This window comes from Phalacrocorax carbo, chromosome 8 (genome assembly GCF_963921805.1).
Source record: "Phalacrocorax carbo chromosome 8, bPhaCar2.1, whole genome shotgun sequence".
Classification (NCBI taxonomy): domain Eukaryota; kingdom Metazoa; phylum Chordata; class Aves; order Suliformes; family Phalacrocoracidae; genus Phalacrocorax; species Phalacrocorax carbo.
Window position 1 is genome coordinate 25,248,260 of NC_087520.1, and position 22,565 is coordinate 25,270,824.

Consider the following 22,565-nt stretch of genomic DNA (forward strand, 5'->3'; position numbering starts at 1 on the left):
TTATCCCTTTATACTGGCTCATGGCCCCGAGTTTCACATGTACCATGTTTACTATTATGGCAACAAAGCAAATTTGATCAGAGCAACACTAACAAATAATCCAACAGCACCTTTGGATAAAATATTCCTTGATACTTCGTGAGTTTGCTAAACTGCTGGACCCCAACCTGGCTTCCGCAGAGTGTGGAATATGCTCTCTTGCACAGCCTGACTGCATCTCCACATCTGACTCCTGCATATGGGGCGGCACACTGGCACACTTCTGGTCTTTGGGAGAGACTCCCCTTCCCATTCCTGGACTGAACAAAGGAGCCTTCCACACCTCAGATAGGCTGGAGGGGCCTAGAATGCCTTCAGTTTGTTCTGTGCAGGCATTAAAAAACCAGGTTATTCCCCTCCCCCAGCTGTGATAAGAGCTTTGTTTCCCAATGTTTTGCAGTACACACAGACAGATTTACTTACAGGATTCATAATGTAAGAAATCAACCGGAAATGGAAGTTCAATATCAGATGAAACTGGTTTGGGTATCTGTGAGATGGCATATTTATCTACTAGGTTCCCAGGGATGTCAGGCACTGAATCAGTTATCTTAGTACAAATCTACAGATCATAAGTTCTCTCATTTTGGGTTTGAAGTTACACTTCTATCCTGGTCAGCAAAAGGCATTTTACTGCTATTCCTTATGGCCACATAACAAAATACTCTGCCCCTTCTGCTTTACTGTTGACATGGTTCTAGGATAAAAAAAGATAAGCAAAAACAATCTGCATGCCTATGTATTCTCCCCTCCCTGCAAAAATGTATTTATAGCAGAACCTCTTCGCTGAAGAACTCAGAACACTTGGCGAACTGGTTGGTGAGTCACCTGGCCCCCTGAATCTTTACCTTATCAGCCACCCTAACAAGACAGTGACCTGAATTTAGTCTTGAGCATGAACAATGCACATGCCAAACCCTACTCTGAAGCACGGTGCAGGCTTGCAGAGCACATTTGGTCCTGAGGGCTGATCTGCAGACTGGCTGCACCTGCAGCCTTGCTGCAATGAGATGAGATGGCAGGAGGCTGTATGTGTAGGGTCACTGGATGACTCTTGTAGCCAGGTTTCCCTTTATTTGGCAGGGAAAAGCAGTTGTTCTTCCCTTTTGGGTTTGTATATTGGAGGAACTGCCCTGTAAGCCACTGGTCCAGAGCAGAGTTTGAGACTGGTATCTCTTGATTCACCTCTGGGTTTGTACTTCTAAACTGAAGACTTTTCTGGGATGATCAAGCCCCTGAAAAAATGCTCCCCTTGGGCCAAGTTGGGATGATGTATGATGAATCCGTCACACAAGGCTAGGTTAATGCCTCCCTGATACCAGAGAGAAAAAACTCTTCCTGGTTTCCGCACTACACTGCCACTGGTTCAGTGCTTAACGCCAAAACTGAAAGCCTGATTCTTCTCAACCTTTAAGTGAATGCAGCATAGACTGGTCTCTGCTCCACAGCTCATCCTATGTTCATATGGTGTCTCTCGGGGCAGGGGGGCCATGTGTGCAGTGTCTAGGCTCTAAGATGTGAGGCTACTACACTAGCTGTCTTCCACTTTAACACATATGTGTCACGGGGGTTATGTGATGAGGAAGAGGCCTCAGTGTTTTGCTGCAGCTTTGGTGTAAATCAGCAAGCCACAGCCCTTTTTGCGTGGGTGTAGTGCAATCTTGAAACCAGCTTACACTGCCTACCAGAGCAGTATGGGCCATTCACGGTCTGCAAATTGACTGGAGAAATCCACTGAACTAAGGCAACCCACGGTAGGACAGATGGTATCCCTAAATGAAAAGTTTGTTATGTATCTCAGAGAATGGGCCTTATGGAGAACCCTAAGCTTGAAAAACATGAGTCCCTCTGTTTCTAAACCTGTGTTTTTATGTTAGAAAAGGCAGAAGGGTTGGGAAAGACAGGGAGAGCCTAGATCCACCTTAAACTCCACCAAAAAAGATGCAGACTAAAAGAAAACATAAGCCCCACAAAGACGCTTGCTGAAAAGCCGACTATATCAACAAACCCCAGCTACTGCAGCTCGGTGACTACGCTGCCGAGTGACTCCTGTTCAATAAAGGGCCGATTCTCCTCCCTTTCAGAAAACAATGTGTTCCACACACTGAAATAAATAACAGCCCCTCGCCAAGCCCCTGGCAGTGTCAGGAGATGTCAGGCTCTGCTCGGCAGATAACAAAGGCATCAGCATGCAGCCAATGTCCTCCTGCCATCTCAGGCTGCCCTTGCTGTGCTGAATGAAATTTTTTCTCCAAATGGAAATGAAGAAAACCTCCAGTGCAGATAATCCTCTGTTATAATGGCAGTACATTTGGGACAGGGGCCAAGCAGTGTAAAGAACAAGCCAAATCTCTTTTACTTAAAGCCTGGCCTGAATGTGATAATGTAATGACTTTGGTCTGGATGTTTCAAATGCCATTCATTGGGATTGACTTAGCATATAGATGATATCAGCTAAAATAATTAAGAACATTGAATAGATAGCATCAACTGACCTCTCCTTCCCAACAAAGCTGGTATCCTTTTGCAAGTGGTCTAGAAGACCACTTGCTCTAAACATGGGTTGGTCCAACCCAGCCAGCACCCTTTCACTTCTGTTCCCCTTTGCTTTCTGTAGAAGGATCAACAACATCCCTCTTAAACACAGGCTGAAGACCCAGGCACCCTCTTTGCAAAGGCAAAGGCCCTGATTATATTGTGCCTAACTCCTTTCTGGCCACTGCTGATCACACTTTGCATTCGGAACATCACTGAAAGCCCACTGAAGTCCTTGGGAAGATTCACATTAATTTAACTGGGTTCTGGATCAGGCCTATATACTGTGAATTTCTTCTAGCAGTGTAAGTTTCCAAACGTGTGGTAGCCCTGGCTGTTGTTTAAGTTCCTAGTATCTGTCATAGCCATTATTTCTGCTTTACAGAAACAAAACACAGCTCAAACCCTGACACTACATGTAAGCTTAAAATGGCTTTCAGTAACTATTAGCAGGCTTTTAAATGGGATTGTGGTGACACCCCAAAAGAAGCAAAATACTTATGGGAGAAATTAAGCTATTGGAATGACTGGTTATGCTGAACATTCTTCTCACATGGCTGGCAAAGAGCAAAATAAAGCTGAAATAAATTGATGACAACCACTTTCTGGAGGAACGACAGTTTATCATAAGAGAGAAAAGACCATTCAGCTTCTCTGATACAACAGCTGATGACACCAAGCATTTGCACACCTCTCCTGCACAACAGGAAGCCAGTAGCAACTAGAACAAGCACAATAGATCACTTTCTATATCCCATACCAGCATAACTAAGGGCAGAAGGTAGAATCAGTGCAAAATGCCACCATTCTGGTTTTAATGTATCCAATTAGCATCATTCTGATGGCTACATAGGGTGGAAAGCAACAGGGAATTATGGTCATTGTCCATTTCACGTCTTCCAGTTAGCAAAGAAACTCAGTCCTTTAGGAAAAAAAATTCTCATACAGTGGACAAGCTTTGGAATGGTTACAAGCCCAAGATGTATTGTTCTGGTTGAATTTGTTACAAGCCCTAAGCATATCATAAAAGAAGATCCTTATTTGAATGTTTTTATCTTCCTGGTCTTCTAATTTAGCTCCTTCCAGGATGGTCATTTATCTTTGCTGCTGCCTTCTTCATTTGCTAGGTTTTGAGATGAAATCAAGACTCATCAGCAGCCTTGAGCAGGGCATCAATGCTAGTTTGAATTTTCCTTGTCTTCCGTTTAATTGAATTTTCATCTGTATCTCCTCAGATGTTTCCCCTCCAAGGCCTTTCCCCCTCCCGCCCTGCTTTTCTCCACTCATCCATACAGATCATACAAGCGTTTCTGGCAAGCACCAGCTGCAGATACAGTGAGTTCTTGGGCGTCTTCTACTTTTAGAAAATCACCAAGAGGCCAAATAACACCCGTGCTTGCTCTGTGAAGCTTGAAGCCTGCTTTTCAGAAAGACCAGTCTCTTTATTAACACTACTGCTCTCTCTGAAACACGTGTAAGACACCGAGGACTGCAGAGCTCCGCATTTGTCAATGCAGAAGACAAAAAGCCATGTGTGGATTTGCAGTCTCTGTTTTGATGGGTTAGCCTAGCCAGCCAGGGCTTTGAAAGAGCATTAAAAAAGAATCACTTCTAGATTTCTCCTTCATGTTCCCCAAAAGCTGCCTTAGGGCTCCTGGCAGGCCAGCACTCAAAACACAGTCTAGCCATGACCTCTCTACTTAAGATTAATTTGCCATCAGTGTAATCTTTCTTTCAGCTTTGAGTTTGCTTGCTTTGACACACCCTATTACAAATTCACTATGAGGGATCTGAGATATAACCACTGAAACGGTCCACCTTGAACTGCTATTGCTTCCTCCAACCACTTCCTTCCATTGTGGGGGCTGAACAAATCCTGACTGTGTTTGAGGACAGCCTCTTTTGCACTGGACATCTTCAGTATGGGAAAAGGAAAGCCCCACCAACCTCTCCTTCCAAACTTTGGTAAAAAGGCTAGGAAAGATACAGTTTAGCCCAGAGATTCACCAATTCATATTGCTAGTCCAGCAGCTGATACTGTTAAGAGCTCTTCTGTGCTGAGAAGCGATTAGGAAAAGCAAGAGGAAATTTCAGACTATTGGAGAAAGTTCTTTAATGCGAAATCTATCTGCAGTAAGGAGTGATGTACAATTGTGAAAATGTTGGTGTCTTCAGGTCATTTACAAGCAAATCACACAGAACACTGAGGAATATGTGATCAAGAAGAGTTCTGCATTAGGACAGAGCTGGACAAAATGACCTTTCCATGACCTACTCCATCACTGACTAGTACAATTTCTGCTTGTAATTCATTATTCTGAAGCTGTTTACCATTTTGTCCATGACAAGGGCAACTTCCATCAATCAGTTCTTGAACCTGGAATTCCTGGCTCTTTATCAGAGGAAACAAAGATTCTCATTTGAATATTCACTTTTCTTGCTCTTATACACGGCACTTGATCCATCACTGAGAAGTTGACATTGTCTTTGACAGTGATGCTCTCTCAATCTGACATAACCTGAGAGACATTCAGGGTAAGTTTTGCTACTAAGTGAAAGACTACAGCACTTCAGTCATTAATAATTAAGTGTGACTTTGCTGTTGGATATAAGATCTGCTTCTGTTTCTATGTACGTTTGCGTTTTTTTTACACTGATCACACTGCTGTTGGACATATACTGCATGAACCTTGGGCAAATGGTCCAGTGCCTCTCCACTTAGTCAGGACCACCACTCATAACTTAACATTCAGGAGGTTTTCTAGGAGAGAATAAATCAGAGATTAGAGAAGGCTTGCTTGTAACCGAAGCTGAATTGAAACATTGTCTCTCTCTTTCCTCTGTGCTTTAGTGTTGGTTATGGAAGGATGTATTTTAAGAAAGGAAAAGCACACGGTATCATTTTGTCTTTACCTTGCAGAGTTTTGGGTCCTGCTTCTGCAGCCTCATTCAGGAAATTAATCTTCAGGACTTACCATGAAAACAGGGCTTGCTGCTAGGATCTCTCTTGTTGTTGGCATTCTCATTGCCACATCCCACTGCCTGCATCTAACACTGTGAATGGGAGGTTGCCATTCTCTCCAGCCACTGCCCTTCTTAACAGCTCTGACAGCTCTGATCCACTTATTCTTGGCACTTGAGCAAGGTTCACATAAAGGTGTCTGGGTCCAGTCCCTGCACTGTTGTATCAAGCTGTTGTCAGTCTTCTGGATGACTGCTTAGGAGACACCTTGTTTTGTTACCCAGAGCCTGAACTTGATCATGATTCCTCATTTGACTCCTGCTTTTAAAGATCAAGCTCTGTCTCTTTCTGCCTCTTGTCTGCATTTCACTGTCTGCACTAAGTTCTTGTCTTGACTGGTGGTGCCAAACCTGGCCATTTCTGTCCTGCTTGTTTATAAGTGATGTTACAAATCAACAAAGTAAGTATTCAGGGCCCTAATTTCCATTCCCCCAGGGGACAATACAGGAACCTAGTTGAAGCTGGAAGATCACTGGTACAAAAGGCAATGGAAGAGGTGGTTGTTCAAATTCAGAAGCAAGTGGGGCTTCAGAAAACACTAAACTGCCTGGCGCGTTTTCTTGTTATTTCCTAAGTTACTTAACACATAGCATCTTCTTCTTGGGAAAAGGGCTTCTCGTGTAAAAGCTTCTTTCAAGAAAAAAAGGAAACACGAGACTTATGGAGGTAAGGGAGATGGGGCAGGCTACTTCTGGAGCTGTTGTGAGGCTATGAATGTGACAAATGTCTTTCACAAGAAGGACTTTCTAGCCTGGGTTACCTACAGTAAGAGCACAAAAGGTGTCCTACTGAAGCTGTGAACTGGTGAGCCCTTGTGAGGCAAGGAGAGCACTGGGATAGCTCACTGTCTGAATGGGATACTGGGTGAAGATGCTGATCCTGTATGCAGTGCTTTTCCCTTTAAAGGACATTAGAGACCTTTGCAAACTACCTTGGGTGGCACTGTCAGGCTAACCACAGCAATACCAGGCTTTTAATGCAGGCTTCACAATTTGCTCCCAGTAAAATGGAATTTGAAAATGTTGTTCACCACTTGCATAATCAGGGTTCTGCAGCATTTTGGCAACCCAGTGGGGGAAAGTTACCTTATAAATTACAAAGGGTCTAAGGATGAGGGGGAATAAAAGAGAGAAGTCTTTAAAGCCCAGGACAACTAAAGCTTGTTATAAAACCAAAGAGATCGTTCTAGTGTGAGGCAAACCTGAGCTTTGCATTAAAAATGTAAATGTGATTGAAATAGCATAACCAGATTAAATGGATTTGACCTCCACAAGCATAAAAGATGGTCTAAATACACTGAAACACCATCAAACTGCTGCACCTTCCTTTTCACTGTGTTCTGGATCACAGGAAATCTATTTAAAACAACGCAGAAATTTCAAGTCAGTGAAAGATTTGCATTTCTTTTACAGGACCCAATGGGAGAAAATACGGCTGGTTTGGAAAAAAAGCCAGTCATTTAAATGCCTAAAAGTACAGAAAGACTTCTGAAAACTACTTTTCAAAGTCTTCAAATGTGACTGATTTACCCTCAAAAATTAAGCCCTAACACACAGAACTAGCCAGGAGTAACGGAACCTTTCAATACAATCTCACATTTCAACCTTCAGTACACTGCTGCCTTATGGCAGCATGTGATGGACATTTCTTTCTGGGGTTTTGTTGTTGTTTTTTTTCTTTTTGAGTTATGTTAACCCCAATCAGTGCCAAAGTCTGGTTCACTGCACTGCCATACATCACCATACCAGCATCACCACACCACCACAGCTGAGCAGGGACAGATAGAGATGACTTAAACCCGCACCACCAAGAAAAAGAGATGTTAAGCAAACCCCAGCTTAGGATTTCAGAAAGCTGCCTGTGAAATGCTGCATGGAATAAGTCCAAGAAAACAATGCCTAGAAGCAAAGGAACAAACCCAAGTGCTGTGACGGGGAATCAAAAACAGTAACCAAATATTCCCAGCTAAGCCTCGCTTTTTATGCATTCTAAGGGAAAACTCTGGTAACGCTGTGCAACATTGTCCCTCAACTGGTTTCCAAATAGAGGGCTAGTTCTTTAGTTAAACCAGAAGTTAGGAGCATTGAATAAGGTGACTGATTTGGATTTTCTTGTCATAGAACCATTGAGTAACTTGGGCTGGAGGTCCCTGCCCAGAGCAGAGCTACCATCTCAGGTAGCTCAAGTTGTGCAGGTCCTTGTCCTGTTGAGTTCTGAAAATCCCCAGGGGTGAATGATTCTCTCCTTCCCTGGGCCCAGTTCGACTTTTGCATCAACCTCCCTGCGAAGCATTTTTTCCTTACATTTTATGTTAATTTCCATGAAACGCATGCCTGCTCTCTCGTCCTTTCACTGAGGATCTCTAAGAAGAGCCTGGCTTCATCTTATGTCAAGCCCTCTTCGGGTGGTAGAAGAGAACAGTGAGATCTCCCTCAGCTTCCTCTTCTTCAGCTCCCTCAGCCTCCCTTCACTCAAACTCTGCACCAGGCCCAAAGACCTTGGTGGCCCCAGTTTACCAGTGGTTTATCCCTTGGTTTAGGAGACACAAAACTGAGTGCAGCATTTCAGATGCAGTTTTGTGAGTACCAAGTAGGGAAGAATAGGCAAGATTTAGTCCCAAATGATTTCACACAGCCTCATTTCTTGAAGTCATTGAATACATACATAAAATGCTACAGTTAAACCTGCACTTCCTAAAACCAGGCAGTATTTTTTCTTCTCCTGATACAAGTAACATAGCAAATAACTGTAACTGAAATAAATTTGAGAGCTGGTACCTGAGAGCACCTGAGGCAAAAAAGAAACGAGAGTGGCATGAAATAGGCCACAACACAAGAATCTTCTTTTTTCCTCCTGATCTCTATTTTCCAAGAGGTGTAAGAAACAGAATGAGCGCTTGGACAAAGGTTGGATACACAAAGTGGCACTAAAATTGGGTGGCAATCAGCACAAGCAGAGATGATGTGGTCTTCAACAGAGCTTAGGTGCACGCAAACCTATTTGTGTGCAGTAACCCAGTTCTATTCAAGTCCATTGATATTGGTGGGCACGTTATTAAAAGACTCAATTGTTCTCGGGTTTGGGATCTGATTGTGAATGGAACATGAACTATGTCTAACGCTGGGACTTAACTACATACAGATTAGTAGCATCTCTAATTTGGCAGCACCACAAGTCCTGTGGCCTTGCTGTCAGCAGTACTGAGCAGTTGTTACTGTCTTGAAATCAGCCAGCTGTGGGGCTCAGCACTTCTGAAAACTGACAGCGGAGAGTTAAGCACTGAGCAAGTCTTCCGGAGGATCAAGACAATCATTCTGCTGAATGAGGAGGATTCTCCTAGAGAAGAGACAGAGCGGGATGTGTTAGAGAGCTTCAGACAGGCTCTGTGCTGCATGGGTTTGTGCCCAAGTTAATGAGGGAGCCAATAAAAATGTTATGACCTTGGTTATTTTAAAAATCTTGGTATATTTATCCAGTTACTGTGGAATTTAAATACACCACTTTGGCTGGGATTGTATCACTGTTATGGACACTTTGTAAAAAATTTTCTACTTTTTACTGGAAATTTCCGAAACCTATTGCAAAGTCCTATGCAGGAGTACTTAAAAAAATCAGAAAGTACATTTAAACCTGAATATGTGTTTATGCCAGAAGGCCTCACCTATTTGTTTGATCACAGGTGGGAAAAAATAGTACAGTCTGATGTCTCTGATCAGAACTAAAAGTACCAATGTAATAATTCACTTTTCATGTTCTGTCATGCAGAAAAAAAACATTACAATTTGTCTATCCAAATATGAATTAAAAATAAACTTATTTCTTGAAAGGATCAGTAAAACAGAGGAAGTAGATCAATAAAAAGGTAGCTAAATAAAGCCTAAATTATTTGAGTTATTTACTGAACCACATGAAAATTACTGATTTCTAATTCTTTATCATTTATGGGCTCTCTCTTGGTATTTCTATCCTCTTCATATGTTTTGTTGTTTTCTTTTGTTGTTGTTTTCTTTTAATAATTAGCCACAGTGAAAGACACTGAACAGACATCAATATCACCGAGGAACATGCCCAGATTTTTATTCACTGTCAGCACCTGGATCCCCCAGTGCCAACACCAGCTTTCGTCTCTCCTGCACATCCCACCTCACTGCAGAGGTAAGACCTGGCTGGTCCCAGCAATGAAGCAATGTGCTTGCAGGTCAATTCCCATCAAGCACAAGGCTGCTGGCAGGATGCGGGTCTTGGGGGCCTTTCCCATTTTCTAACGTGACCCTGACGCCATCAGGAAATGTTGGAGAAATGCCGATGCTCCAGCTGGGATTTGGCAAAGCACTCTCCTGTTCCTCCTTACCAGTGTTTCACAAGGGCTCAGCACACGCAGAGTGATACAGATAACAAACCTAGGACCATCAGCTGTAAGTCTACAGTTCAGTTTAAACATCTTAAATGCATACATTGAGCAGCATCAGGTTTCCTCGTGGAGAACTGGCCAGGTAGCAACCACCTTGCAAGTCACAAGCTGATACAGCACTTTGGGTTTTTTGCTGAGCTGTAAATCAGGAGAATATGAATTTATCATACAGATGAATTGAGGAAAACAAGGGCATGCTACTAGGAGCTTCCTGATTTATTAAGTAAATATCTTCTCATTCATGTGGAAAAATTTGTCCAATTTGGCTAAATAATTAATCACCGAAGGGTGCCTGGTGATTAAGAACAGTATGATGACATTCTGAGGTGTTATGTTCATCACAGCAATTTTCTTTCATCCCAGTGATTTGTGCTGGTGTTACTGATAAAGTGTAATGATAAAGGCTCTGAAACGTTTGCAGTGGGGTTGCGTATATTACGGTGATAAATATCTGACTATTTCAGAATTAGTATGCAATGAGATGGGGCCCTGCAAACCTTGGAAAGGAGCATCTACCCCATGGGCATCAGCACACCTTACCAACCTGCCAACAAGTGACTCATTTCTCATTCTCACAAGGGTCATGTGAAAAGAGCTCTGTTTGGCTAGTGGAAAGAGTTGTTTTAGCTGCAGCAAGCTCTAAACGCCCCTCCTGCAATACCCTTTTGCAATGCTTATAGGTGTAAAGAGGCTGTGAGTAAATAAGAATGGGTTGCCAAAATATACTGAATCAATGACTCAGTTCTGCACTGCTGAAGTAGCCAACCTGATTTTGTTACATTCAAAACTAATTACGAGGATGGTACGTCCCTCCTGTAGAGGAAGCTAAGCAGAAACCTCCATGTTGTGGAGGAGCACAGGCCCTGCCATGCGAGCTGCGGAGAAGCACAAGAGAGGATGACGAATTCATGCAGGCTTAGCTATTGCGATCTCAAATTAGGACACGCGGATCCATGTTAAGGTGTCCCAGAAAATCTCACCACGAGCTTTGGGAAGACCCAGAGCTGGCCAATATCAGTTCCACACAGAATTCCTCCAGAAATACAGACACGGTACTATTTCATTGAGAGCCGTCAAAATGAAATAACTCCACCACCTCTGCTGTAAAGGCAGGAGCTGGATTACAGCAAGGCCCACGCTACTGAGGCAGCAAAGAACAGAGCTGTAATGAATAAGGAGCACTGTACTGGCAGTGAGGAAACATCACTACATCACTGCAAGCTACTCCATACCACAGCTCCAGAAACCTAGCAATAAAACCTCTCATTTGTTATCCAGATTATTCTGCCTAACATCCATTTTGTGCGCTCAGCCTTTCTTATGCACTATTGCTTAATGCTTTAAAATTGGAGCTACTAACTCCAATCAGCTCTAACAGGGAGAGGATAACTCACCAAATTCTGCTAGGAGGTAGTATACATTTTTATCATTTAAGTGATATTTTCCTTAATACAGGCTTGTTCTTATCTCACCCCCTTCTGTAACAATTCCCAGCTGATGCAGAAATGTTCTATGTCTTGTACCAGACTGTTACAGTGTGTACAAGTTGTTGTTGATGATGCTTTTGTAGACAAGAGCATTTAATACAAGTCTGAAGTTGCTGGAGAGCCTCAAAGCAATGTTGAGTCACTGCTCTGGTTTTAAGCACTGGGGGGGTGATGTTTCAGAGAAGGGACGTCCACAGTTGTGAAACGTCCATTCCCAGCCTCCCTGCCAAAGTGCCATGGCTGGGGTGATGAATTCTCTGAATAGGGTACTTCTGGAGTAGGGTGTTCTTCTGGACCTGTGAAAGCTGCTGAACCCCTCTCTGCTCACTAAAGCAGCTCCTGGAGACACCCCCTCATGGCCTCCCCATGCAAAACACATACCCCTGCATTTCTAGGCAAAGTAGCCTGCACCTTGCCAAAGAGAAGAAAATAATTTTCCTTGTTATTAAACCCTGTATTTCCTACCAGCATTGGATCCTGCTTCTGCCGAAACCCGCTCCCAGTTTTCCCTGAACCCCATAATCCTAAACAGAGTCAAGCCAATGCCTTTAGGCTTTCTCAGAGGATGGCAGCTAGCACCTCAATGCACTTACTAGGATGGGCGTCTCCCAGCCTTTCCCCAAAAGCAACTCCTGCAATGTTAACCAAACAGACTTTCCGTTGACAGATTGCACAAGTCCTCCTGTATCAAATAGAACACACAATAAATTGGCTTTGGCTCCTGAGGGGACAAAATCCCACAGGATGGCCTGATGAGGCAGAGGGGGCTCACTAATAGCCATGGCCCAAACTCACTAAGGCATGGGAGGACCCTTTGTTACCCACACCTCTCTCCTCTCTCTCAAGCTGGTATCCTTCAGCTCCTTTTTTTAAGCTTACAGGTTTTATACTGGGATGAAAGGTCTGCTGATGAACCGATACAATTTTTGGTGACCAAGCAGAGCAGGACATGCCCAAGAATAAAGAAAAACAAAGCTCTTTCAGTTCTGCCAATCCCTCTGTTTCAGTGTCAAAAATGTTATTGATTAGCAATCAGAAGACAGGCGTGATGTCAGCTTACTACACAGTTCCCTGAGCTCCCTTCTGAGAGAGCACTCCTCAGTTCTTTCTCAATTAACTTCAAAGTTGGGGAGGGTAAGCATTTTTACTGGTAAGCTAAGAAACACCTCCATCGAGAGTTTTATTCTATGATCGCAATAAGAACACAATGATTGAGCTTTCAATTAAAGGACTTTTTTTTCCCTTTTGCTCAGCACTAGAAAATAATCAGTTCCTTTGCTTTGTGTTATCCAGGAGCATTTTCCAGGCTTTCACATTTTCTGATTTACACAGAATCCTAACAGCATCTTATAATCAGGATTGTAATCCTCCAGCCTCCCCACATCTGCCATTTGCATGAATGACCTTAAAAATAAAATTAAAATTATTCAATTAACAGTTATGGGGGATTTTTACATTAGGCAGAGCATTTCTTCAGCATTAGGAAATTCATGGCAAAAATCATTAGTATTTCTCTCTAAGAATGAACGAAAAGGATTTTTAAGGCAAGAAAGATGGCCTTGGGTTTAATGTGCCAATACTTTTTATAATGTGATTTCCAGACCTTTTTGTTTCCTGGTTTTGTTTTCGTGAATGAAACGTAGCCATTTCCAGTATCCCACCAAGTGCCCTGCAAACATTTGAAATTCATCAGATCTCATCAAAATTCTGCATTGAATAGATATCATCTTCAGTGTAGGAAGAATTTGGTCCAAAGTCCAGTGAGGTCAAAGAGAGGATTTAGGGTCAGCAGCATTCAAACTGACATGAAATAAGTGAGGTTGCTGGTTTCAATCTTGCTAATGCAAAATAAAAAATAGGAATCAGGCTTCAAAAATAACAAAGCAATTGAGATGGCTTCCATGTCTTCACTTGGGTCATTTTTTATTTTGCTCCCAATTCTTAGGCTAGAATAAGGACATTCACTTCTTAACTTTTCTCTAAAGGAGGAGAGCTGGAAGTTTTATTTCAAAAACAAGACGGAGAACTAAGCAAAGAAACCCTAAAACCAGAGCTTGCCCAGTCAGCATGTGAGTCCAGGCTCCACAGAGCAATTTCAGGCTCTACAGAAGAACTGCAAATCTCATGAGATATGCAATTGCACCAGGAAGAGTAACAAGACTCTTAAGTACCCTGGCCAATTTGAGGAGGTTTTGCCTATTTTGTTCTGCCAGAGCTTCTCTTCCTTCATCATCTCATAATGAATAAAGGACCAAATCCTTTCTTCTGCACCCAGTTGCACTCAGGGTTTAACCATGGACTTCAGAGTATATAGGATAGGTCCTCTGCGCACTGTGAACTGCTGGATCATAAGAAAAGCTTTTTACCTTCCTCACAGCTTGAGCAGGAGGTGAATGAACTCAGAAGTTTGCAAAATCGAGCTCTTAGACCCTGCACTTGCATCAGGCTTTTGTGGCTGCAAATCCACCAGCTTCAGTACTCATTTGTGGTTTTGTACCCTGCAAATCCAGGAGAAACCAGGGGGGCTTGATACTTACAGGGGTAGGCTGTGACTCTGCAAAGAGGAGGAAGAAAACTAGCTCTACCACAGGTAGCTAATTATGAGTCTGTAAGACATTACTGACTGTCTGGCTTTTATTCACCAGGTGACCAGCAACCGCTCCTGCCTTGGCCAGCAGTGAAACATTTCTTCATTTCGTGCTTTCTCTTGACCAGACCAAGCAGAAGAGCCAACAAAGTGCCTCTAACTCCATTTTTCATCTCTTTCTCATTCCTCCCCTATTTTGATTATCTTCCCCATACTCCCCAGGTAAGCATACTGGATAATTCATATCAGATGTGAAGTTGTATCCCAGACAGATGGAAAAGAACAGACTGAAGGGGAGAACCACAACCTTTTTTCATTTGTCATGACTCAGTCTAACGTCTCTTACAACTTCCGGGTTAGCCAGGCCATAAAACAGAACAGATCCCTGGTTACATTTGTGCAGCAGATTTGTCTCTTCAGAGCTCATTAAAAGAACCGCTTTGATCTCATTAGATTGCTAAAACATTTCCAACAGGACTAGATGTGTCATGTCAGAATATGACAGGCAAATTTCTTTTAAGGTTTTAAAACTAGGTTGAGAGAGAAGCTATGCAGTTCACTGTTGTCACTAAATGATATTTTTACTTTTGAGTCCCTCAAACAAGAAACAAATTAAGAACTGTCAAGGAAAAAGAAAAAACCCAAGATGTATTCCATTGTGCCTGCTAATATTGTTACCGCTTCTCTCCAAAACCTCTCTCAGGCTAATAACAACAACCTTAAATATAAAAGAATGAACTATGGTTGTTAGTGTTTTGGCTTATAAGCACAATTAATAATCCAGAAGGAGGGAAATAAGTGGTGAAAACATGATTATCCTTTGCAACCACAAGCCAAAATGAACAGCCTCACTTTCCTCTGTTCCCAGGTCTTACCGCTGTTTGGTTCAGAGGCAATCTCCCTGCACTGTGCACTGGCAGGGCATGGAACATGGTACCCACGGCATCCAGGGATGCAAGAAAGCATCTGGGAAGGAGGTGGGGAAACACCTGCAGTGAGGGAGAGCCCCCTCCTGCAGCAGACTCCACTGGGATGATCGCTCATGCCCTGGCAGGAGACCCTGCCTTCCTCAAGGCAGGCAATGCACTGATTAGCTGCCACCCCTACACTCCAGAACTGCCACAGCAGGTGGTTTACCACCAGATACAGGTTTCACTGCCAAAACAGCCCCACCAGAGTTGCGTCTCTGCTGGGGTCTGAAGAGCAAGAGCATGCTGTGCATACTGTGCCAAGTCCACGCCCAGGGCAGAGTGCACCGGAGCAGGTCTTGGGAGAATGACACAACTTCATCAGAAAGGCTGCAGCTCTTCCCCCTGCTTATTGAAACCCAGTTCAAATACTGCCCAGGCGCAGCCTGTCACTGTCCTACTGTAGGCCTTAAGTCACAGAAATCCTGTAAAACAGAGCAGGATGAGGATGAGTAAGGATGAGTAAGGATGAGTATGGCTCTGCCTGACCTGATGCTCTAGCGAGGTGCATACCTCTGGGCTGCCATCTCACACTGTGATCAAAGAGTTCCCAGCTGGGAGCAAGGCAGTGGGGCCGAGTGGGGGTCTGCACCCAGTGCTGCAGGGCAGAAAAGCTGTGCTGAGGAGTGGGACAGACCACAAAGATGCATTTTGCATTCCTCTCCCCGGGAACACACTGCAGAGGTGAAGCAGCCCTACGCTATAAGCCCCCGTGGGGATAGGTATTCCCAGGGGAAGGGGCTGCAAGTGTGAAATCACTCCAGCTTTGAGACACAGACATGTGGCAAAGAGCACTCAAGTGGGTGTTCACAACACATCATTTCATTTCAATGGCATTTACCATCAAATTGCTGAGATGGGCTCTAAAACCAGTGGGCGGGGACTGCTTCTCACTCTGAAGTTCATTAGATTATAAGTAATTCAGTTACACAGAGAGCAAGTAGAGCCTGGGGCTGTTTTGAGGGGCTTTTTGAAAAAGGTCAAAGCAATATATCAGACGGCTATTGGGTCTGATGGCTATTGGGGAGAAGATAGTAGATATTTACAGATTAGCTTTAAATATGTATGCTAGTGTATTTTTCTCCTGATTGCATATTCCCATCCTTCTCATACAGAACATAAAAACATTTTGCAAAAAAAATGGCACAGCAAAGAAGCCTATCAACTGAGGTGCTGACAGCATTGCTCAAGTAAGACATGTTGTTTTGGAGGACATGGAGGGCTGGAAGCTCCAGCATCTTGTGAAAAGGAGCCAGACCCAACTCTCTGCTCCCAGCTCAGCAGGGGACAGAAGCCACTGCTTCTGCAGAGGCAAAATCCGAAACCAAACCCCAAACCCCAAGATTTTTCCTGTGGGCCGGTGATGCCATCTCTCCTCCTGAACGCCACAGCCATCGCTAACCCCTCATTTGGGAAGGTGAAGTATTGCCCCAGCTCACCATCCAGAACAGCTTCTGGCAGGACCTTGTTTTTGGCTAACTCAGCCTTTCTTCGTTAACACGGCGTTAACACTGAATTCCCTAGAAGCTTCATGCTGATGGCAGCGGATGGTGTCCCCACCTGAGTAGTTCATCCCTACTCACCACCAGACCATTGCACGTATTTAAGTATTCTGCTGAGCAGTAACAGACGGAGATATGCTTGGTGTCTTCCTAGGCTGGGACTTTTGATGAACAAACACATTCACTAGAGTTGTAAGTCCTCACAAAAATATCTTAGAATAACAGCAGTCTCGATTCCATTCTACAATCTGGGTATTCCAGAAAAGAAGATCCCATATTCCAAATTCTGCATGTGCACAACATTTATTTCAGGATATAAGTTCTAAAAAATGTTGACATCCATTGCAGTCCCATATTAAAGTAAATTTGCTGAGATGGGGTAGTGGGAGTGGAAGATTTATTTCTCTTGTCTGGTAACTCACCCTCTGACTTGGATCTTCAAAGGAGGCCTCAGATTTGCTTGGTTAAAGCTGGGTTTTAGTTTAAGCTGAGTGAAAATAGAACCTGGTCACAGCCTGATCCTGAACACTGTAGCACACTCTGGAGTCTCATTGGCTTGTGCAGTACAACCATGCCTTTCAGGACTGTTCCCCTGACTAGCTTGGCCCTGACCCTGCATTTTGAGGCATGGGTGAAAGTATCTGGGCTGCAGGACTGGTTGTGAAAAAATAACAAGCAAACCTAACTGGCCACAATGGATGTAGTCAAAGCTCACAGGTTAAGGGTATCAAAGTGACCTTGGGTGGTACCATTCTTAGCCTGTGTTGCCACTGTTTGAGATGTACACACTAGCCTCCAGTTCTACCTCTGCCATTCACCAGCACCTCTTTCTTTGCTGGATAACTCCCTGCTCACCAGCTGAAAGGTATCTCTAAATAAATCACTAAATATCCTTAAATCACTAAAATATCCTTAATTTTTACAAATCCTAATCCCCATGCTGGCTACACTCTCAAATTACTACCTGCCACTTCCTCTCCCGCTACCTAATATTTCAAGGATTAACCGAACAGCGCTTAACCTCCTCTTAGTCCTCTGTAACAGTGTCTGCTCACTGTTTCTTTGTCTTAGTGTTTTCTCATCTGTCTACAGATTCCTGTGCTTCTTTTCAAGGCAATATCCAAGTGTGAAGCTGTTTTAGCCATTTATGACGATAAGATTTATCATATAGAAGCACACCAATAACACAGTATTAAAAAAATAAAATAGAAGTCTCTTTCATCAAAATCTAATAAACATGTGATTTAATCTTTATTAAGAATTCATTAGGTTCTCAGCAAGCAAGTCAATGGTACTTGACCAGGTGAAACACTAATGCCTACATTATATTTAAGTTAATTTTCAGGAATGTTAATTTCCCCGAGTTGTTCCCTGCACACCACTCTCCCCGGTGCCCACAGCTGCCTGTCTCTCTCCAGATGCCTGCTGCCGTGCTCATAGCAACACTGCTGTCCCCACCCCAGCCTCCGCACAGTTCACTGGAGTTTCCACACTGACGGACGCCTCCCTGTTTCCGACACTATAAGCCCTTTCGCCACAGCAGCCTTCTCGGAATTTTCAAGCCAGGTACTATCATGTGTTACTTTAAGACTGTTTCATGGAAAAAAATATATACGCATATATACATAAATAAAACACACACATATATATATGCATATGATGGGATATATTTCAGTCCTTAATATACTGATCTAGTCCAGCAAATAGGTTATTATCTTGATGCAATTTCGTTCAAAAAAACAAGAGCTCTCCTCTTTGGAAAACAAGAATCACTGTACACTAATTGTGTAAGCCAGCATGGTCACCGCCTGCCCTCCCGCCTATGGACTCTGTGTGTATGCACCACTGCGCCGTTATTGTGGCACCTACAGCCTCTCCCTTCAACCAAAAACCATCACCCGCCATTCCACCATGTTTCCACAAAAGCAATTCCTAGAGATTAAATAATTTATTGGTGTTCATCTGCAGCAACATCTCCCCTGATCCACCTTCTGCACACAAACAAGTGCAAACCGAACCCACCCCACTCCAGTCCCAAATCAGTCTGTTGGGGTGGAAATCCCCCCTTTCCAACCATGGAAGGGGAAGCTCAGAGCCTTTACAGAAGTAGGGTATGCTGATGTTGGTGGGAAAAGCCGTGGAGACCGCTGTGCGCTGGAGGCGAGCTTCCTCACAGCGAGACCTCCCAGACCCGCAGTGCCTTGGGAAAAGCATTGCCTGAGGCGGGGATGATGGTTTAGTCCCCTGTGAAGCCCCGAGGGCTGGACACAGCGGCCAGAGTTGATACAGAAATATCCGGGTCACCCGCTAAGCCACTCTGGCTGGAGAAGAGCTGGGCTGAAGGCCCCCCTGCCGCACGAACACGCACACTCACACACGCACGCACACGCATAAGCACACTCACAGGAGAGCGGGGCAACAGATTGCCGAGCTGCGAGCCCCTTCGGCTATTTCCGCGCCCGCTCGGCTTCTCCTCGACCGCCTCCGAGCGCTCTCCGAAGGGAGCCGAGCGCTGCCGGGGGGAGCCGAGCGGAGCCGAAGCGGCCGCGCTACCGCCGGTTCGAGTCCCTGCTGGGCGCTGTCCACCACGCGAACCGCCTGAAAGCCGCGGCCGCGCCGGGCCCTGCCCGCCGCCCTCACAGCCTGCGCCCCCCGCAAAAACACCCGCTCCCGGGGCTGCGGGGCGCAGCCGGCACCCCTCCCCTCCCCGCACGCCATCCACACCCAGCTCTGTTGCCTCGCCCCTTCGCTAAGCAACCCCCCGGTCCCCGGGGGGCCCCTCCCTCTGCAGCCACCGGCATCGCACAGCAGGAACCGCTCCCGTGCTTCTTCTCAACCTAAATCCCGACCCTGAACCAGCGCCCGGGCTTGTTCCGTGATGGCGCCCGCCTCGAACCAGCCCGTCATGTCTGTTTCGGTGGGAGGCTGGCGTATTTCACTGTATTTTAATCAAAAAGGAAAAAAAAAACCAACCCTGCCACGGGAGTACCTCCACCCCTTCATTAGCCTTTCCCTGCACCTGCTTTCCTATGGGATGCAATTACTCCAGCCACGGTGACGCGTTGGAAGAAATCGTGTGGTGGGGTTGGGTTTTTTTTTCACTGCTGTTTGTTGCACAATAACGTTTAATTAGCACAGGGAGAGCGTGCGGAGGGGAGCCCCACCGAGGGGCAACCCCGGCTTCTGGAAGCCGGGAAGCCTCGGAGACCCGGCCCCTAGGGCAAGGGTCGTTTAAATCTAATAGGTGATGATCTGCCAAGCCCGTCTTTCAGTAAGAGAAGCTAAAAAGCCAATAACAGGGGGCTTTGAGTGGCAGGGAGACTTGATTTAAAGCCGGCAGATAACCCCCCGACATTAAGCTTAACTGGCAGCGGTCCGCTTTCACAGGGACATCTGCGCGGCCTCGCCCCGCCGCGGCGGCGGGCGGGGGGAAGGTGGGCCGCTCGCAGGCCACCTTCCTCCTTCCTCCGCCGCCGATCGAGGCTGCCGGGAGCCGCTTCAGCACCACACCGGCCCTGAACAGCAGCGGGAGCGGCGGTGGCGGGGCCTTTCCCCCCGCCTTTCCCCTTCCCGCCCTCGCGGTCCCCTCAGGTAAACATGGCGGCCGCGGCCCTCACTCACCTCAGCGAGCCCCCGCCCCGTTCTCCCTCCCATTAACGCCGCTTACTCGCCCCCGTCCTCCCCGCTTCCCCCGCGGGACTTACTTCATTTGCTTCACGATGGTGCTTTTCCCCGATTCTCCGGCCCCTGTTGAAAGAGAGACATGGGGGGATAAGCGCGGGGGAGGAGGCGGGTAAGGGGGGACGCGGGGCAGGGGCGGGGGGCGACCAGCGGGTTCTCACCGAGCAGGAGGAGTTTCACGTCTTTGGCGGCGCTGATCCCGTCCTCCTTCAGGTTCTTCTCGATGGCCTTGCTCCGCTCCAGGGCGGCTCTTTCCTCGGCGCTCAGGGTACATCCCATGGCGGCGACGAAAATTTAAAAAAAAAAAAAAATTAAAAAAAAAAAAAGGGGGGGGAAGAGAAAAAAAAGCAGCCCCCGCCGCCGCCGCCGCCGCCGCCGCCTGGGCTGGCTCCCGCGGGCAGAGAGGAGGAGGCAGGGGCAAAGCCAGCCACCGGCGGGCGGGGGGGGACACACGGAATAAAAGAATTCAAGCAGATGGCCGTGAGCCTCCGGGCAGCGCAGCGCCTCCGCGGCGGGGCTCCCGGCTCCCTCCTGCCCCGCTCCCCGAGCGCTCAGTGCATCCAGCGGGGCTGCTGCGGGGACAGCGAGCTCTTCCCGGCCGGGAGGAGGAGGCGGGGGAGGAGGAGGAAGAAGAAGAGGAGGAGGAGGCGGAGGAGGAGGAAGAGGGTTCGCGGCGGGGGGAGGGTCCTTCCCTCTCCCGTGCTGCCGGCTGTCGCGCTCTCCCCTCTGCGGCGGGTCTCTAACGGGCGGCGGGGAGCGCTGGCGGCGCTCGGTGGAGGCGAAAGGAGGCGCGGGAGCGACAGCAGCGGTGCCGGAGGGAGGGAGGGAGGCAGGGGGCGCGCCGGGCTCCGCGCTCCCGCCGGCCTCGCCCGCTCCCGTGACGCGCGCGGGTCGCGCATGCTCGCGGCGGCCCCAGGGGCCCCACCGCGGCCCGCGGGCCCCTCCGCGCCCCTCCGCGCCTCACGGGCCTGCTGAGGGGAGGCACCGCGCCGGGGCCGGGTCCCGGCCGCACGCCCTCCCCGCCGCCCGGCGGAGAGGGCTGGGCCGTGACCTGGGTTCCTGCGCCTTCCCCCGGACCGCGGCCGTCAGCCGGACGGGAGAGGCCGTGACCCGGGATCCTGCCTCCCCTGTCGCGGTCACTCGGGGCTGGGATCTGCCTTGGCGCCTCAGTGCTTGGGGGACGGGGAGACGTCCAGCCGTGGGGTCGGGCGACAGCAGCGAGCTCCTGCGGGCAGTTGGGGTCCGTAGCCGACCCATTGCAGCGTGGAGGCCCTGGCTCCCCTCGTGCCGTGCGGGTCCCCCGGACCTCCTGCATATGCAGCGCGGCACACGTAACCTGCGAGGATCTCTTCCCGGGCTCCTCGCAGGTAAATGATTTCAACAAACGCAACGGGAATTGTTTACACACTTGGTGTGAGGCATCAAGTTTCACCACCGTTTTGGATTATGTTTTCCATCGGTGTGATTAACGGGGTTTTTGTTGTTGTTGTTGTGTTGCAGTGCAATCACAGGTCTCTTATCACCGGATGACCTGCCTTCATGCCATAACCATTCCACGACATCTAACAATTATTTAGGAATTCTAGCGAGTTAAAATCCTGCAATTTTCCTGGCAGGTTTTGCCATTTTGAAGAGTTGGAAATAGAGAAGAAAACAACTGTCAACGGGGAAAATAAAATAAATAGGACTTTGTTTAAAATGCTTCCCTACTGGCCCAGACAAGTCACGATATATTCAACTTTAATCGATAACATTGATTGATATGTGACAGTCACTATAAAAAGATCTAGAGAGGAAAGCATGAAGTGTTGAGTGCAGCAAGCTAAAATGCATCAAAAGAAAATTAACAAAATCAAGGGCCACTGCCTGATATACAGCAAGGACACCTACCACTTCGATAAACAAGAAGTCTGCAAAGGGAGGTTTGGTTGTTAGGAAGGAGATGTGAATGGCAAGGCAGCTGATTTTGCCTCTAAAGCCCACTCCACCTCCCTGCCAAAAAGAAAATGGCTACACGAGGCTTGATGGGAACATCCCTGTGTTATGGGAAGGAAATGCTGGATTGGGGCTGCACTAGATCTGCCTCGCAGGGGCTCAGGGAAGGCAGTGGGCTGCCGTTTGTGGTATTGGGTGTGGGTGACCATGAGCTCATGCTGTTGGTTTTCCATTTAGGACCTCTGGGATCTTCTGACCTGCTGTCCTGAGTTCTGCAGTTCCTATATCCAGGACCCTTCCATTAAGGGTAGAAATACGATTTCTAACAGCAATCTGAGTATTTTAAGCATAACTTCCCTGGCACTTTCCTTCCAGGGAAACATCATCTCCTCCCGGCA

General features: G+C 46.6%; 1 protein-coding gene across 2 annotated transcripts in view; it reads right to left on the reverse strand.

The window, feature by feature from the left end:
• The window catches only part of GNAO1 (G protein subunit alpha o1), a 146,830-nt gene extending 125,638 nt beyond the window's left edge, over window positions 1–21,192 (reverse strand). Inside the window, exons 1-2 of one of the 2 annotated variants that reach the window (XM_064459282.1) lie at window positions 20,394–21,187; window positions 20,256–20,298 (exon numbers count right to left, since the gene is read on the reverse strand). In XM_064459282.1, coding sequence (XP_064315352.1) covers window positions 20,256–20,298; window positions 20,394–20,511 — 161 coding nt within the window. In that variant the 5' untranslated portion in view covers window positions 20,512–21,187. Of the gene's footprint in view, window positions 1–20,255; window positions 20,299–20,393 lie in introns of both variants that reach the window. The other variant, XM_064459280.1, reaches the window with a different exon arrangement.
• Window positions 21,193–22,565: the final 1,373 nt, after the last annotated feature.